At 36.5% G+C, this 19,878-nt stretch overlaps 2 protein-coding genes across 2 annotated transcripts in view; one reads left to right on the top strand and one right to left on the bottom strand.

Moving 5' to 3' along the window:
* Nucleotides 1-17,900, bottom strand: part of insc (spindle orientation adaptor protein inscuteable) — a 231,632-nt gene extending 213,732 nt beyond the window's left edge. Inside the window, exon 1 of the mRNA XM_081739080.1 lies at nt 17,460-17,900. The gene's annotated coding sequence lies outside the window, so the exon portion shown is untranslated. The remainder of the gene's footprint in view (nt 1-17,459) is intronic.
* On the top strand, nt 5,869-6,492 carry LOC145670052 (uncharacterized). Its single transcript, XM_081738402.1, has one exon. It carries the CDS (start codon nt 5,869-5,871, stop codon nt 6,490-6,492), a length of 624 nt encoding a protein of 207 aa, XP_081594528.1.
* Nucleotides 17,901-19,878: the final 1,978 nt, after the last annotated feature.

Raw genomic sequence — 19,878 nt, 5'->3', positions numbered from 1 at the left:
CAGCAATAGAATCATTTTAAAAGACCAGAAAATTTGTAGTGTAGAATGAATATTATCAGGTTAAGGCTCCTGTCAGAGGGTTGAATATATTCAAATTACAAGGTTCAAGCAATTATAAAGCAATATTAAAATAGAAACAGTCAATTTCATAATATACTATTTACAGAACTATGGAAATTAAAGCTTCATTTAGCTATCATTTAATCCGGTATGCAAAAAGTCCTGGTTACTTATTATCATATTTAGGGCCGCGGTGGCTCAGTGGTAGCGCATTCACTTCTTGTGCCTGGGGTCCTTGGTTCGATGCCAGCTCGCGCCAAATGAATTTTGTAATGAACAAACAACGTGTGCGTGATTTTTCTCGGGGTTCTCCCGTTTCCTCCCACCTTCTTCATTCCACCATTTCATTCATTTCTCATCATCACCGTCTCCTTTAACCTAACGGGCATAACCATGTTGCGTAAAACTTAAATATTTCATTTCATTATTGTCATATTTCAACATAAAAGATTGATTCTTAGAATAAAAGATTATAACTAAAGACACTTTGACGATATATAATAACAATAAGGGTCAAAATCAAGTGCCTTGTCATATAGTTAAAATAGTTTATTTTTTGTGAAAAAAATGCTCTGTTATTTCTCGCAACATAATGACCATTTTAAATTGCTGTAAGATATTGTGACACTTCTCAACATTTCGCGTTTTGAATTAAGTGCTACCACTGTCGATTGACTCCTTACACTACATGTCGGCACTCTTATTCTTACATTTTTCAAGTAGTATAAACTATGAATTGACAAAGTGATTGTACGAACATAGTGAAGAGTATTTATCAACGTTCGAAGATACACAATATACTCCAACAATAAAAACGGCTGAAATGTTGATATATCACTACCTTCGTGGACCTCTAGTAACGCAGATGGGGAACGATCCTGGTAACTTCAAAAACGAAATTAAGAAAAAAAAATCACGATAAAATTTTGGACACAAATTTCCAAAACGAGACGAGAAAATTTTATACGACACGATAAAAGCTTTACAAGAATCGAGACGAGACGAGAAGATAAATAATTTTTCGGAAATCGAGGCGAGGTGACTATAAATTTCATGAGACGAGACTTTATTTATTTTTCGTATTTTATTTTTTTCGTCTCGTCTCCTGGGCAATACTAGTTAAGAGGTGAGTATACAAAATCGGAAAAACATCAATGGGAACCAATAGAACATGTATATGCAAAGTTAGCGGGTCATTAGATCGGCCTCATGAGACTTCTGCTGTTCATATTGCATGGAGTTATCTATATATTAAAATGCTAGGTTTATATGTTTGTCTCCAAAAAAGAGTTTATACGTTTGTCTCCAACCCTTTCGACAATGAGATCTCGAAAACCATTGCCAATTCTCATTCAATATTTTTAAAATGTTCTTTTTTTTTTTTTTCTATTCCACATGTTAGGCGTCGTTTTGACCCTATTAGTTTAATATTGTCACTAGCACGTTAAGGTTGATACCCTTGTGAAAGGCAACCAGTAGAGGAATTACGTATAGCGGGTTGATGGACATTTCAGGCGTTTTGCTTTAATCTGAATGACAAAACCTATTGCAAGCTGGCAACTTCGAAAACTTGTGGACCCACAATGAAGTGTACTCGGATATGAAATTATAAGAAAAAAAAATTGCAATTGGTATCATCTATTACTTATCCAAGTTTGCCACAAACTCCCCCCCCCCAACATTCTATACAGGGTGGTCCAAAAGTAGGTATACAATCCCTTACTGATCAACTCATTGCTTTTTATATCATTTCTTATTGTTATCCATCAGGTAGATTTAGTTTCTTTATTATTTGTTTTAATGTGTTTTTACTTACATCTTAAGCTCGGCACACCCGAAGCAAATAAACCTATAAGCTAGAATGTTATACTTGATCAATGCAGGGGTGTATATCTACTTTTGGGCCACCCTGTATATTAAAAGACTACATTTATGTGTTTGTCTATAGTAATTCACTTTCTTTGAGATTCGTCCTGTTCTTTAGTTGTGTTCGTAAAGAGACTCGCACAGATACAGTGAGAAGTGGGAAGGAGATTAACTCTCATATTAGAACTGTGTGCAGTGTAAATAGCGCAGATTCAGCTAGTATTCTATCAAAGTACTATTGTATTAATCTTCTCACGGACAAGTACCGGTAATGAACTGTAACGCCAGAGAAAGTGAAAACACTAATTCGTCTTCACACACATAGTCAACGATATCTTACGAATGATATACGGGACAATCAACCTGTTCCACATTCCATGTATGTTACGTTTCATTTATCTCGCATCTGTATGACATTTCTCTGGCAATTTATAAAATTTGACTTGTGTGTGTCTCTTAAATGTCAAAGTTGTTCTTTTTTTGCTTATTTTTTTTCAGAGACGTCATATTACAAAACCGGAACTTTACAGTATCAGCAATGAACAATGTTGATCCGTAACAATGATAAACCAATTATAAAGTTTCCACCGTGCATCAACATCCAGAACGAAATTATAATAGCTCATTGACCTTTTTGCTTCATCATTCACAGCGCAGACGATTTCGTCACAGATGGACTTTCATCTTTATGACCAAAAGTGTATGGATCAATGTCGCTGAGGAAACAGTAAAGATTGAATTTGAATCTCTACTATTCGCAGTTCTACAAGTAGCTAGTGTGCCGTTAAGGAAAGCTAACGTGTGACCATGGGCGGCGATTAGGGGGGGCAAAGGGGGCAGTTGCCCCCGCACTTTTTTAAGTAACCAATTAATGTATATAGTTTCATTTGGAAATGTAACGATTTTGTATGTGTTACTGATTAATAGGAAAAAATGCTGCCATATAATATTTGCTGTTGCGTGAATACGTATTGGTTGTCTTCCCGTGGAGTAAAGAAAGCTACAGTAATTGCGTTTTAATCGCCACAGAAAATAACCTATTGGAGCACAATTTCAGCATACTTTCATTTCTTCTTACAGGGCTCGATATGTTAGTGAGCCGCTTTGAAGCTAATCGAAAGAACATTATGCAAAAAGTAGGGCCTATTTCACAAGTTATTCTTTAATTGCACAAAAATTGACAGTTCCTAAAATGTCTTTTCTTCTTTCTAAAGTAAGGAATATCGATTAAAAAGAGCGTGATAAGAAACAACTTCTACCTTTTCCATTGTTTTGTAGTGTAATATACGAGTGAAGTGTTGTGTTTAAGGATGTACGAGTGTATATACAATAAAATTTAGTAAATTGAACATAATTCTAGGTTTTAAGTTTATTTTGTATAACTGAAGTATTGTTGTGTTTTGATGTGTTCCAAGAAAGTGAAATCTGCATCTAATGGCAACGAACATATTTCAAGAAGTTGCAAAAGCAAATATTTCTTTAAATGTCGTAGCATATGCTTGTAGTATTTACTGTCTTTCATTTTCTAAGAGTAATAACATACATTTAATAGCATGTGTGGAATTAAATATTAAGTTTTTCATTAATCCTCAGTTTCAATATAACTTTTCAAAACAAGCATCATTATTCATTACTATAATTAATATTATCCTTTCTATATATTTGTTTTGCAAATTTATTAAATAATCTGATCACACAATTTTCCAGACAGAATTTTAAGATGTTCATGAGCAAGGAATCAAATCTGTTCTTACACTTTCGTTGTTTAAATGTACAAAGGGCTAATATCTACTTGCGTTGTTCTTCTCAATTTACTTAATAAACTATTATATACGATATACGGTATTTTAACTGAAAATATAGTATCCTATTAGTTATACAACCTTTCGTCAAACAAAATGTTAGAAACAACCAGGAAAACTAACATTTATATACAAATATTCAGATCGAATCCGTGCCAATTGCGGACGTCCCAGTTGCGGACGCTGCTCTTATGTGTTAAAATCATTCCCAGTTGCGGACGCACAGGGGGTGTTTGGAATTTCCATACCTCGATTACGATGCAACCAGACTTGTTAGTCCCAATTGCGGACGCGTGCAGGAGAAGAGGTAAGATCTATTGATAACAAGCAGCAACATTGCCACATTTTTCATTTCATTACATTTACTACCTTTCCTCGATATAAAGAATTCAAATCTGTCAGTATACGAGCATCTATAATTATAAAGCTATGTAATATTAGAGATACTGCTAACCACTAGTTTATCCATTAAGTACATATGAAATATATGTAAATTACATCAGAATTCCTGTAATTATTTTGCAGATTTATGCATTATTTAATTTCATTTATCCCAGCAAATTGTTAGTAAGGGAAATTTTCGTAGATGCTAACCCAAAATAACACTTCCATTTTTATTCCTCCTGTGGAAAGAGAAGTTATTTAAATTTATTAGTTTTGCATGGTAATTTACTTAATTAATTATTTTGAAATTACTTAATTCCTTGTTTTAGAAGTCATTAACAAAAGCTTGCAGTTATTTTTTAAAAAGACCACTTAATTTATTATTATTATTATTACATTTGAAAATCACGTTTTAGTGGTTTTAATGAATCTTCGGGATAAGCTCTTTCTAATGAACAAGAATTATGAAAATGGGAGCGTTTTGGGTAGAATCATAGTATAAAGTTAGTCGTTTCTGCATAGCCGCGTCGTTCATCTCTTTGGGTTGTGTTTTGTTCAAAAGGAAACATATTTCAGAGGTTCTCCTATTCGCGTTAGTGGATTTTTTTAACGTCACATTTCCGGAGGTACTACTTTTTTCTTCCATGTTTTTTTTTTTCTACTTTACATGTAGAATGAGCCTATAGTTGAAACTATTACGTTGTGTGTTGTTCAGTTTTTCATGGAAATGAACCTTTCCACTAAATTTCATTTATTACTCTCCTTTTATTATTCATCATAAGATTTTAGGCTATAAGTTTGCGTGCAATTACGTTGAGAAATGGATCTTCTTATGAATCTTTTTAAGAAATTTTCCTCGGACGCTAAATATTCCTCGTCGATGAGCGTGTGCGAAACAGTCGATTATAATTAAATATTTAATCAACTAATATTTTGCAAACTACAAGCTTTTGTTAATGACTTCTAAAACAAGGAATTAAGTAATTTCAAAACAAGTAATTAAGTAAATTATCATGCAAAACTAATAAATTTAAGTAACTTCTCTTTCGACAGGAGGAATACAAATGGAAGTGTTACTTGGGCTTGCATCTACGACAAATCCAAAAGTTGCAAAGGGCGAATGTCAACGAAAGACAATGTTGTGCTCTGGATTTCACAACTTTCGTGTCTACCGGACGTTGCAGTAGCTGAAGTAAAGAAGAAAATATTCAGCGCAAAGAAGGGAGTCCGGGAAGAAGATCAACCTATTTGGAAAATATATAAAGAATAGTTCGCTGATTTATGTGACCAGGGTTACGATTTGGTGGCTAACGTGCCGCAGTATTCTTCTTTAAAGTCTTGTCTTTACCGCTGCAGGAATCAATCAGGAAACACATCGTGGAAAACAGCTCAGGATATTGAACTTTCTTCTCATATTCTTCATTTCCGAGATGGATTCAATTTTCTTCTTTTAGATGATGAAAGCGTAGACAGGATACTGGCATTTTCTAGCAGAAATGGAAGAAATATTCTTGCAAGTTGTAGTTTTTTTTTTTTTTTTTTTTTTTTTTTTTTTTTTTTTTATGGAACATTTAAAACGTGCAGCAAACAGTTTGCCCAGCTTTATACAGTGCATGCCGACATTGGTAGCAGCGGTGAAGAAACCAATATTGTTTCTATTGTGTCTGCTCTTCTGCCAAGCAAAAGACAGCAAATATACGAGAGACTTTTCGCAGGAATTAAGGGACAAGTCCCTGAGTGAAAACCGGAATGGATAATGGTTGACTTCGAAGAGTCATCCATAAACGCATTGCGATATGTATTTCCAGAAGCACAGGGTAAAGGATGCAATTTTCATTTCAACCAGTGCCTATGGAGAAAAGTACAAGAAGTAGGGCTTATACAAAAGTACACAAATGGTGATGAGGTTAGGTTGTGCATTAGAATGTGTGCTGCTTTGGCACACTTGCCAATAGATGAAGTCGTTGATGGTTGGCTGTGTATTCAAGAAGACACACCATGCAACAGTAAATTGCAGCAATTGTATGATTATTTCGTCGTCCAGTGGTTGGAGAACTCGACTTTTACTACAGAGATTTCGAACTGCCATAACACAAGGCACAGGACGAACAACACACTTGAAGGCTGGCAAAACAGACTGCGTTCTATTACAAACAAAGCACTCCCAAATGTCTCAGAGTTAGTCCGAGTTCTCAAGGATGAAGCTCGGCACAGCGACTTTCTGTACGATCGTATGGATTTAAAAATATGCGGGAAAAGAAGAAAGAAATTGGCAATACTATTAGACGAAAGAATGCATAGAATTCTTGCGGAATTTCAGGATACTGGTAACATCAAGAAGTGTTTGCGATGCGTAGCATATGTTCAGAGACTTGAGTAGCTTTGTATAAATACTGTATATAACGGGTTTGTGTAAATATTGTAGGCCTATATAATTCACTACCTGACAAAGGAGAACTGCAAGCTCATTCTCATATAGGCATAATATTCGACAGTGGCTACTCTCCTGCAACTTGTAAACACGCCAGGGCAAATAGTTTCAACATTGACACTGCCAGTCCTAAGCCTGGTTAAGTGTAAAGGGAAGTTGCATAGAGGGTACGAAATCCTTGTGTGTGGGGGCGGTTCCCATCTTGTTTTTTGAAATAAAATTCTCCTCACTAAAAATTTGTAAGGAGAATTTTATTTCGACATTGTAAAAAGGCTAAGGCCCCTGAAAAAGTCATGCCCCTATAAGAACTTACTAGCTACACCCCTGAATGAATCTCTTTTCAGCAAATTGTATTCTTGCAACAAAAAGTCCTTTTCGTTGCTGAGGCAGGGTGGTAAATATAATTATATGAAAAATGTGGCAACGTTGCTGCTTGTTATTAATAGATCTTACCTCTTTTCCCGCACGCGTCCGCAATTGGGACTAACAATTCTGGTTGCTTCGTAATCGAGTCATGGAAATTCCAAGCAACACCTGTGCGTCCGCAACTGGGAAAGATTTTAACAGATAAGAGCAGCGTCCGCAACTGAGACGTCCGCAACTGGGAAGAACCCATTCAGATCATGTCTTGCCCCCTCATTTTTAACGTCCAACCGCCGCCACTGCGTGTGACAGTTCACCGTTGCCGGAGTTGGAAAAAATTAGGGAGTTAGATCAACTCCAAGTTGGCCGTCTGGCGGATTAGGATCGTCGTGGTGGAATGATACTACATGGTCATCTCAATTGGCTAACACCACCAGTACTTTTGGCTTTGTAGACAGTATTTCCTACTTCAAAGTTACTCTTTTACGTTGTATTAACACAAAAATTCTGTATCAAGAGTTGAACGCGGGACCACTCCACTACCTATCACGTTCACAGAACAAGTGTACAACAAAGGTGCCGCAATGACGATGGCTCAGTAATAGAGTGCTTACCTCTTACGCGTGGTGTCCCTGGTTCGATCACCTCTAGCGTCAAGTGAGCTTTGTGGTGGATTTTCTCGCGGTGCTCCCGTTTCTTCCATCATTTTGTTCATTATCATCACCGTTCCTTTAACCTCAGGGCATTATCGTGAAACATTAAAACTAAAAAATATATACAGGGTGAACCTGAAAGATGTGCACAAACTCCGGGAGGTGATTCATGACATAAAGTCCTCTTGTATATTATCGGATTCCGCGTCGTGTACGAGTGACAGCGGTGTGATTTTGGAATCGACAATCGAATCCTGACAATTGGAACGGAACAGAAAGATGTGCACAAACTATCTCTGTTTGCGCGACTGCCTCATGTACTGTTTTGGGTGATGTTCATAGCCAGATTTAACTAGTTTTGAAGTCACGAATCGCTTCCCGCAGTTTGCGTATATCTTTCTGTTCCGTTCCAATTGTCAGGATTCGATTGTCGATTCCAAGTTGGCTCCCTGTCACTCGTACACGACGCGGAATTTGACAACATATAAGAGGACGTTTGGTCTTCTTTTCATGTCACGAATCACCTCCCGGAGAATGTGCACATCTTTCAGGTTCACCTTGTATATACTACACTAGAAAGACAAGCACGTATAATTTAATCACGTTAAAAATCAACCATCGCAATGCCAGCTCCAAGAGATCTCTTCTTAGATGGCCACCTATAGTTTGCGTATATAATAGGGCCTGTCATGCCTACAAACAGCTATTACGAAAAAAAAAAAAAAAAACTGTACCTTAACGGTTCCAAGAACAGTAGTCATAAATATCCTAATTATATCTAAGTACCAAGCACCAGATCAACAACGAAGCTGTTCCTTCCAGACTCCACAAATAGAAAACATAACTTATAACCTACATTGTGAACTAAAACAAGAGCTACAAGACAAAAATGAAGATTAATACGTATCTTTGGGCATTGTCTTGATTCCAGCAAGAAAACGCACCAGGTAATTGATACAGATTTATTGTGTACATACATACACACATATGTTACACAGCCAGCACCTGATCTGCTTACTTTTTAATATTAAAATACACAGGTCACAATATCCGTCACATTCATCACTATACCAGACACTTACAGATGCAGTGCACTGTGGGAAAACGACTAGTTACACGTCGTAATTTGCACATCAAATTCTTGTGTCATTGATTAATGAGGTGGAATTGTTACCCGTGCTCTTTATATTTCTCTCCTTTCTTCAAGGCACACGGGGAGTCTGGAATCTTTCAGCTAAAGAACTAAATTTCCAGGAAATTATTCCATTATCTTAACTTCAGTACGCTTTTAATGCTGTTATTTTTTTTTTCTGAAAAGATGTCTACTTGAAGTTCTGTTTCCTAGAATTAAGCAACTCAAATACATTTATTAAGATAAAAATAAGTTAATTCCTTTCCCTCAGGGTGGCCATAGGAAGTTAAAACACTGCGTACAGATAAAGCTCAACAATTTCTCGACATTAGCATATAAGGAGTGATGTAGTTAGCAAGTTCCTTTCACACTACATGTTCCCCAAGATACCTCTTTTTGCAAAGGCTGGTTGAACTTCTCAGCTTCATTAGATCAAAAGTACAAGACAAAAAATCTCGCCCTCACCAAGGATTGAACCTGAGTCACTCAGTTACATAGATACCTTAGTAGGATTGAATACGAGGCAAAAGTTGAGGCAGGCACGGTGACTCAGTGGTAGACTGCTTACCTCTGATGCATGGAGTTCATGATTTGATCTCCGGCCAAGTAAAATTGTCGTGGACAACAACGTGTCCATGGGTTTTCTCGAGATAGTCCCGTTTCCTTCCACATTCTCATTCTACTAAATTTTCCATCATCATTCTCTTGCCGTAATCATCGATCTCAGCCTAAAGGATATAATTGTGAGACGGTAAACTGGAAGATTTTGAAATCCAAAGGAAATTTCATTAATATTTCCACCCTCAAGCCAACCTCAAATTTCTACTGTTAAGAGTCTCTATCACTGCGAAATTAAAACACCGCTAATTTTATCGTAATTATGTGATATCTTCAAATAGATAAAAGATAATCGAAAAGTGGATCAAGACCTCCCTAGACGATGTTATTTTGCATGAGTTACCGTTATTCCGAGCCACCTAGTAGCTTTTCGTTTGCTGTTATTTAGAAACGCGAAAATAAATGCCGATTTTCTAAATGGCTGGAAATCGAAAGCAGATAAATGAGTCGTGATAACGGTATCTCACGCAAAATAATACTGTCTAGGGAGGTCTTGTTCCACTTTTCGATTATATTTTATCTATTTGAAGATATCACATAATTACTGTAAAAATTAGCGGTATTTTAATTTCGCAATGACACATCCCACTGAATTCCAAGAGAAATTTTGCAGATATTTCCATTATCCTTACAGTTTTTACAGAGATTATGGTGACAGACACATCCGATTGAAATCCAAGGACAAATCCATGTATATTTCCATTACCTCCGAAGCTTCTATTGAGAGTGTGAATGTTTGATTCGGGAAACTCCTAATTTCTAAAACGAGACAAGAACTATCATGTTTCTTATCTCGTCTCGAATTTCAAAACGCAATCCTCGTCTCATTTTCGAAAAGCGAAGATTGTTTTATCCGTGTCGTGGGCAAAAGCAATATTTCCAACCTTAACGCATCATCAAGAATTATTATTTGGGGATGGGGGATAGTTGAATTATGTGAAAAAGTAAGTCATTACATTAACGACTCCTCGATTACGTTCTCGAAGTTAAACAAGATGGATGATTGTGGAATCATTGATGTACTGAGAATGTGAATTAGGTGGAATAAGAATGTTCTCTTCTTAAGGCAGAGGGAGTCACGGTGGCTCAGTGGTAGAAGTCCCACTTCTGTTGCTGGTGTCCCTGGTTCGACCTCCGGCTAAGTAAGTTTATAATGGACGACAACGTGTTCGTGTTTTTCTCAGGGTACTCCCGTTTCCTCCCACTTTCTCATTCCACCAATTCTTCCATCATCATATAATTGAATCGTCTCCGTTGCTCTACCATTCATAATCCTGAGAAGTTAAACTAAAATCTTTCAATTCATTTTTCTTAAGGTAGAGGGTGAGCCCAGTGCTTTTAGTCTAAATTTCTTTGTATCACTTCACAAATCTTTTTAAAAATAAATTCTATTATTTTCTCCTTTCCTAGAGCATTTTATACAAGAATTGTTTTTAAAGGTCCTATCTTACGTGGATTTATTTTTGTATTTATTTATTTCTGGCTTATCTTCCTAAATAAATTCGGACCCAAAACGTTTGTGACAGAATTTTGAAACACCCTGTACATACGAGGAAAACAAAGATATACGTATGTACAGACGGGTAATGACCACATATATTAGCTTGGCCATAAATACAAACAAAATAAATAAGTGGTCAATGGCCCGACTTGTCCAATATTTCACAGCCAACTGCCGTAATAATTACAGAGCTCAATATTTCGGTTGTCTCCTGCACACACACACACACTCACCGAGGGCGTTTCATTCGATTGTGTGTGTGGCGACGACATTGTGACAAATATATAGGCCTGCAGGTCATTATATATGTAATCATACACACAATTCCGGTTTTGAATCCGGAATCAACACAAATGAAATATGCGTGTATGATGTAATATCTAAAGGCAATGAATAGCTTATGACGAAAGAGAAATCATTTGCGTAGACGCACCTCTCTTAACTGAAGAATCCATAAATTATGCAACAGACAATTGCACATCACAGGCTAGTTGGTCAATGTGATCACGTATGGTAATTGCTCTTCCCTATACCATTCAGTATCATTCAGAAGGATAGGAACGGCGAAAGAAGCATTTAAGGGGAAGAAACGTCTATTTTGTGAGTCCTTGAATAGAGTTGAGAAAAAGACTCATAAAATGCTTCGAGTAGAGTATTTTACTGTGTTTGCGGGCACAAACACAGACATTACGTAAAAGCAATGAAACGAAAGTAGAAACATTCGAAATGTGGGTGTGGAGAAGAATGGAGATAGTTGGATCGAGCGGGAAACGAGTGTGAGAGTATTAGAAATGGTGGCCGAGAGAGGAACAATTGTAGATATACTGTAGTTGAAAACGGAAACAGAAACTGGTTGGGATATTGGCTGAGAAGGAACAGTAAAATGAGGGACGTGCTAGAGGCTATGTAAGCAGGAAATGGAGGCAGGAGGCGAAGGAGGCTACAGTTAATGAACGAAATCAAAACCGTACGTGAAGACACAGAGGTTAGCTGAAAACTGTGGAAAACTGTGGAACATGAAAACTTCTAAGTTGCAGTAAATGACCTGCAAATAATAGCAGAATACCTATGATGACGACGACACCATTCACTGACGTCCCACGATCATGCTCCTAGGAATCAGAATGTAGGAGGAAAGAGGAATATTCTGAGAAAACCGACGGAAATGATGCTGTTCACCACAAAGTTACTTGGTCGGGAATCGAATCACAGATCCTACGTAGCAGAGGTAAGCGCTCTACCACTGAGCCATCATCTCCCCTAATTATTCGAACACATGTGCATTGTAGAAGTAAATACTAATTCAGGGTTTCTCAACCTGGGAGTTGCGAGAGGATTTCACAAGGGTCGCGAAAGATAAATATAATTAGAATGTAATACTGAAAAATATTTTTAAATATTGTATTGAATTGTGTTCTGATAAGTATATTTTTATTTTTATACATACTGTCAAGAACCCAAAAAAAAAAAAAAAAAAAAGCCTACTAAACATTTTCAACAGATGCAGAGTTGTTTAAAAATCAATTAAATGAAAGAGGTATGATATGAAACTAATGAGAACTGCATATTGAAATACCAGAAAAATACAAATGCAACAAAACTTGCATGTTGAAATACAATTAAAATTGAAAGCTAATGAGGTACCTGAGTATGGTGTGATTTCACTAGTGCAGCAATTTCCAGTTCAATCTTCATGACGCACATTGTCAAGTCATTTGAAATACTCAATAACTTTTTTTAGCAACTGCCCAATTATTTTTACCAAAATTAGAAATTACTTTACCAAAATTAACCAATGACCCAAAATTAAGGGAGTTATGAAGTTTTAAAATTTTCAAACGGCCTCCATTTTGAAACAGTATGACGGATCGGATTCGTTAATTGTAATATGAATGAATAACCAAATTTATTTTTAATCCATTCGCTTTTAGGGAAGTCACTGTATCCACTATATACAAGAAATGGATCCTACTATTATAGAAATACATGGGTATCGTGAGATCTCCTCAATAGGTAGGGTCTATATTAAAAATCCCACACAAGGTTATTACAAACCAGAAACTATAAGGGGGTCGCTGGCACGAGGGTATGATAAAATATGGGTAGTGATAGGAATTAATTTGAGAACCCTGTACTACTTCATTGAAATAAATTATTCGAATAGTTATTTGTATTGGGAATAAAAATTAGTTCATCTCAATAAATTATTAGATCTTTTTTTGTTTCAAACATGAATCTAGACTCAATAAAAATCTAGTTGTTTGCTGTTATTAAATATAAGATTAACGGTTTAATTTGAGGTACGATTCGCACATATCCCCATAGAGAATCGAACACGAATGATGTATACTTGCATGTACTTTATACTAATCATTTATATATATTTAATTGGTGTTATATGTTTTGAACTTCGGTTTACTTTTATTCATGAATGCATCGTAACCGGTTTTCACTGGAATTAAAAGTAAAAACAACCTCGTTTACATTTAAAAGAAAAAAGAAGGGGAAAAAAAGGAAAAACAGATGACGACACATCAGTGCTAAATCGCAAATATGCACACGGTGCAGTTTGTTCGTATGTCCAAACTGGGAACCAATAAACTTAGGTATTTAAAGATCGAAATGATATCGAAGTTGTTATAGAAACACAACAAAGTTAAATATAAATAATTTAACAAGAATTTTAGGAATGATCCAAAAAATACATCAAAAGATTGCAATCTTTGCCAATAATTAGTTTTTGGGTCAGTGGCCCAGTGGGGGATCTAAAAGATAAAATCTGGAGGGGAGGGCAGCCAGAACTCAGACTACAATAGGTATGAGTTTAGTATAAACTTTCAAAAATAAATAAATAATAGATTAAATTATAATTTTCACTCAAAAAACTGAGGGGCATAGGCCCCTCCCTGGCCCCGCGCTAGATCCGTCACTACAGGGGCCACAAAATTTTTGAACGGCCTCTAAATGGATTTTTTTTTTTTTTCGGAATAAGCACATTATACTGAGTTCAGTGATAGTTTGGGTTTGGCTACACCAGATATAAGGCCTACAAGAAAAATTTTAATTGAAGTATATTGGATCTTTTGATATATATCTATATCTATATCTATCTATCTATTATCTCTCTCTCTCTCTCTCTATATATATATATATATATATATATATATATATATATATATAATCATTTTAAATTAGCTCTGAACAATATTACAGAAGTAAGTTCCTACATTTTAATATATTGTGTTAATCAAACTGACTTCAAAGAAACTGGCTCACACACAATCATTTGCTTATGTGAGCCTGTATTCTATATTATATAGGAAACCAATATAGCAAATAATACTATAATATGGAGGGTTTTGGTACGCGGGACCGGAAGGTAGGATTTCCGAAACCGGAAACCTTATCATCCTAGGGATACCGAATACGTTTAATGCTTTGGCTAATATTGTTTTTATACATATTTCAGAAATGCAAAAGCCAATGTTACTATTATGTAAAATCTCAACTTCACCAATTTTCTTTGAGTACATACGGCCTCTTTCTCTTGTTTTTTTTTTTTCGTATGTTGCTAAATGTAATATGTTTATATTATTATGCGGTATTATTTTCATAATACATATTAAATGTAAAAAAAAAAAAATGAAATCTTTGTTTTACGTTCCGCGGTTATGCCGGTCAAGCTAAAGGAGACGATGATGATGAGGAGGAATGAAATGGTGGAATGAAGAAAGTGGGAGGAAATAGGAGAACTCCCAGAAAACTTACGCACACGGTTTTTTGTCCACCACAAAGCTCATTTAGCGCGAGCTGGGATCGAACCAAAGACCCCATGCGCCAGAGGTGAACGCTCTACCACAGCCAGCGCGGCCCCTCATATTAAATGTAGTTCTCCATGAAACGATAAGTACATTTTTAAATTCGATATAAGATGATAAACATGATAAGTAGTTCTCTGTACTTACAAGTTTATTGGTTTAGATCTACCTTACACAAAAAATCATTCAATTGTTTTTGTTTTTTCATGTTGAAATATCTCATCTCACATCTGTTCTTTACTTCATTGAAAATTCTCTTAACAACATTTTGTCATAATGTTTATAAACACTTATTTTTAAAACAATAATTTGCCGTCACAAATAAATAAATAACTAATAATAAAAAAGTGGATATATTTCATACTATATCGATGTATGAAATATACATAAAATCGTTAAAGGCGTTTTCTGGAAAATAGATTTTTTTTAAAAAAAATATTCTCTCAATAAAATACCCTTAATTTTAGGCGTAGGAAGAAAATTCGAATTCGACCTCCCCCTCCGCACAAGAATCCTATAAAATCCCTAAGTTTAAAATTTGGTGCGGGGACGTCGAATGGTACGGGTTCTGGACGAGTGAACACTTTTACATAGGGACGAACGGACAGATCCAAAAATAACCTCGGCTTGTAGGGAGGATGAAATGTATAAATCCGCTGAAATCTCAAATTCATTTTTTTTTCTTTTTTTACGATACTATCTAGTCTTTCTTCTCGCCCCTTGAACATAAAAATATCAATACAAATGACCATGGGGCGTCATTTGGCGAGGGTGCCCCTATGAGTTTGGTAAGTCCACACTTTTTAATTGATTGTATACTAATATACAGGGTGTTCCAAAATAACACCGACAACGTTTGGGAGGTGATTCCTGACACCAAAATAAGACGAAAAGTATAGACCAACTTGGGTGCACAAATGCTTCCTTTCGGACTTATAGGTTGCCGAACACATGAAAAAAATGAATTTTAAGGTTCATAGCTCAAATACGCCAGACCTATAACTTATCATAGTCGGGTCAAGACTTCGCTGAGGAACTAATATGTGCCCCATCCAAATATCCATGTTTCAGAACTCTGCGGTACTTCCGCAACAGTTTTTATGGAGGTATTACCTGACCAGGATAGCAGTGCGGTTTTGGAAGGATGGCGCTGCTGTTGTGTTTACATCAGTTTGTTGGCAAGCGCGGTGGGACAGGGGAGCAGAGAGTTTCATTCTGCAGTGTATCCAACGGTATTTAAAAATTGCAGTTTGGATGTTATGCATAGCCTAATCTCTTTCCGCTTAATAAAGAACGTCGTAAGTTGTGTGGTTGTAATGAACCATTCCTGCAGTACTGCAGATGTATTGTGGATAGTGATACATGAATGGAAATTACCAATTTAAGAACAACATAGAACAATTGACAATTCAGTGAGCTTCTACCGTGTATTAAGCAGATTGTATAAAAATTGATTACGTTTTATTCGATGTCATTATAAAACAGAAGCAGCCTGCAAAACGCTACTCGCTAATTTGTTCGCAAGTTAATGTGGAGGGTGTATTTTTGTTGTAGCTTTTTTTTTTTTTTTTTTTTTTTGCTTGTTACTGAAAATTTTCTGCAAATAGCTTCAATAACTTTTGAAACTGTTTGTCTTAGCTTGAGCCAGAGGCGGATCCAGGCTGAATGTTTGGGGGGCGGTCATTCGAAGTCAAATCAAGGTAAGAGTGTATTGCAAAAAAAAAAAAAAAAAAAGTAGAACAACTTTAGTAAAGAAGAAGTAGCTATTTTCTGCAATTTCTAGAACAGAAATGGCCACCTGCGATTTCGAAGGTGGACATTTTATTGCGCAAGAACGCCAATGTAAGTAATTTCTTGCAATTTATTGCTTTATTTGACTTCTGCAACGTAAAAAAAGTAAGGCCTACTTACTTTAGGTTTTATTTTACATTTATAATACAAAAGTGAAAATTCTTAGATTTTATTTTTAAAATAAAAGATATCCTATTCTGGGGAGAGGCAATCGCCCCGGCCCCTGGATCTGCCCATGACTTTAGCATATGCGTGAAGTGATTTATTACGAACAGGACAAAAAGAACTCTGATAGATTGATTACAAGTAATCCGGTTAGAAACACTGCTGCTTGCATTTTAGTTCCAAAACCGGCCGCCCGCACTCGTTGGCTGGTCAGGATATAGTTGGTGAGTACTTCAAATTAAATGCCCGTAGCCAAACTCGCTCTATAAAAATTGTTGCATGAGTACATTAGGATTCTGAAACATGTATATTTGGATAGTGCACATATTATTAGTTCTTAAGTGGTCTTGACCCGCCTACAGCACGTCCCATAGTTTTGGAGCTATGGACCTTTAAATTTCATTTTTTTCATGCGCTACATAATAACGGTGTGGTAGCAGCGTACGCAGAAATTTATTTCGAGGGGGATTCAAAGTCAATATGAGGGTATTTCATATTAAAATTCGTAAAATGTCCCTAAAATTATGCTAAATTTACGCAAAAGTAGAAATTTCGGGGGGAGTCCGAACCCCCCTGCGTACGTCCCTGAATACGCTATATTTCTGAAAACAGTCGATCGTATGCCTACCAAAAATTCTATCAATACAGCAGTGTCAGCATTTGCCTGTCACCTCGGGTTTGACCCCTGGATCACATTATTTTCAGATACAATTCAAACTATATAGCATGAGTGGTACGAAAGAAAAAAAAAACGCTGAACCCAACCTACGAAATGGAATTCTCGTTCTAAAATGATAAGACCATGTACCTAGGTACATGTCAGAGAACATCAAATTTTCGACATAAGTATATGACAAAAATTACACCGCACATACCTGATTTTCCATTTGAAGACAAGTCGTTGGTCGCCAGGGTGAATTTGTTTGTTGTATAAAGTGTCACTCACAAAAAATCACACACTTAACACCACTATTTAATATGTTCTTGAAGAAATGCAATACACAATTTTTAGTAGTACAAATAATTCGAATGTTTTTTTGTATTGACACTAATGTAAACAAACAATATTTTGTAAGACTGTTAGTTTTAAATGTCACACTTATCACACGTTCTGATGTAGATATATTTTAAATGTTGTCACTGCCACAGATAAACATTTTATGTTGCACTCTGTTTTGATATGTGTAATCACCCCTACAGTTTAAAAAACACAATGTTGCGCTTCTGTAACAGGTAGCACGCGTTACCCTACAGCGTGGCTCGCTGCTGTGACGCTCCTTCGCTTCTTACCGCCAAACACACGCGCGATCAACTACTGGATTACCTGCCCAGCTGTCACGCCTCTTCGTAGTCTGCATGTCTCATCGACAAGGTTGCCAGATGCTACGACAAAAAATATTGTTCATGTTTTGCCTACATAACTTCTGTGTTGTACTCCATCATTGAATAGTAATGAAAATAGGGACACGAGTTCTAATCAGCATGGAACAAATAACGCAATTATAACTACTAAACAGTAGTCAACAGTACATTAGTACACATTCCAGTGGGAGAACAGTGGCTCAGTGGTAGAGCGCTTACCTCTGGTGCGTAGTCCCTGGTTCGATCTCCGGTCAAGTAAGTTTGTGGCAAGGGCGGATCCAGGACGGACTTCTGGGGGGCGGTGGGTTGTAATACTGGTACTTAGAGCTACTTTTAAGAGCGTCAAACTCGGGGATAGGTTTCATTTATATATACAATTTTAAAAAGTTTCCTCTTCTGGGGGGAGATCGCCCCGATCGCCCCCTGGATCCGCCCCTGGTTTGTGGTAGACAACATCATGTCCGTGGGTTTTCTCGGGGTACTCCCATTTCCTCCCACATCCTCATTTCAGCAATTTTTCCATAATTCACTTGCCTTAATCATCCGTCTCCATTAGCCTTAAGGGCATAATTGTGGATCGTTAAACTGAAATATTTTCTTTCATTTTCCGAGACGAAAGAAGAATGAATTGTTCGAGGATCAAGACGAGACAAGACTTCTACAAAATTTACAAGATGGGACAAGATAAGAAAACCTTATTTCTCGTCTCGTCTCGTGTGCAACGATACTTCTAGCACGTTCCTCACGATACGGTTTCTTCTTAGTCAATATCCCAGCCAGTTTCTTTCCTTCTTTTCAATTACAATTAAAACTGTTCTTTTCTTTCCTCGTTTACTTCTAACATATCCTCATTCATTTTTCATTTGACACAACTATCTTTCTCCATTCTTCTCCACACCTACTTTTTGAAAGATTACAGTCATTTTTTGTCGCTTCTGACTAATATCTGTATTTCTGGCACCGTAGAAGTACACCGCTTCATAAGAAATAAGGTATATTTACTAAGTATTTAATTCAACGTTCCTATCTTGACTTTTATTTCACATTCGCAGTCATGTCTTTTACTACTATTTTGGTACCAGGGACGTGCGTAGAAGGTGGGTCCTGCAGATCTAAACACTCCGAAATCCTAACTTTCCTGTATATTTAGACTAATTTTTAGGGGTGATTTTTACAAATTTTAATAAAATTTACCCTTATATTGAATTTGAATTCTCCCCCCAAAAAAGCTTTGGCTGCCCCACCCGAAATAAATCCCTGCTCGGTATGGAAAATTAATTATATGTTCTATTATCCCCCTCTCCCACTAGCCACCCGTTACTTCTGTATTTGATAGAGATCTCTTCGTACCAATCAACATTATTTCTCTGTTTCTAACCTTGATTTTCACTCTATATTCTTCGCCGCTTTTCCTCAATCTCTCTTATTGTTACGATCACACAGTGTGACTCACGAGATTGTATTCTGTTAGTACGACTGGCCATTACTCCGCACGATCTCTTGAATAGAAGTAAATTTTTGAATTCGTTTTTCTTTGTAACAGCTAGAGTGATTATCTCGGTTGAATTCGTTAATGAAGTCAATCCGTCAACATCTTAACTAGTAACGGTGACTTTAACGGTGGATATTCATAGTCCATAGATGTAAGTTTCGGGTGATTCTCTTTATTGTCTTTTGTGACGTTCGTTTTCGTTTCGGAACAAGGATCACATCTCAATACGTTTTTAATGCAGATCAGAATTGGTGGTTCCAGAAGAGGAAGGGAATTTCCATAAACCTTGAGTGAAAATAGTACCGAAAATACTGCTACCTCAAATGCGATTAGAGATATGCCCCAGATCACTCCTTAAAATCTTCACTGCAAAACCTACTCTTGCATAGGAGAAAACACGAAGCTTCTTCCTTAGTGGCTATATGGTTAACGTACCTTCC

This window comes from Thermobia domestica, chromosome 14 (genome assembly GCF_964235325.1).
Source record: "Thermobia domestica chromosome 14, izTheDome1.hap1.1, whole genome shotgun sequence".
NCBI classification, from domain to species: domain Eukaryota; kingdom Metazoa; phylum Arthropoda; class Insecta; order Zygentoma; family Lepismatidae; genus Thermobia; species Thermobia domestica.
This window is presented reverse-complemented; position numbering and strand designations above follow the sequence as displayed.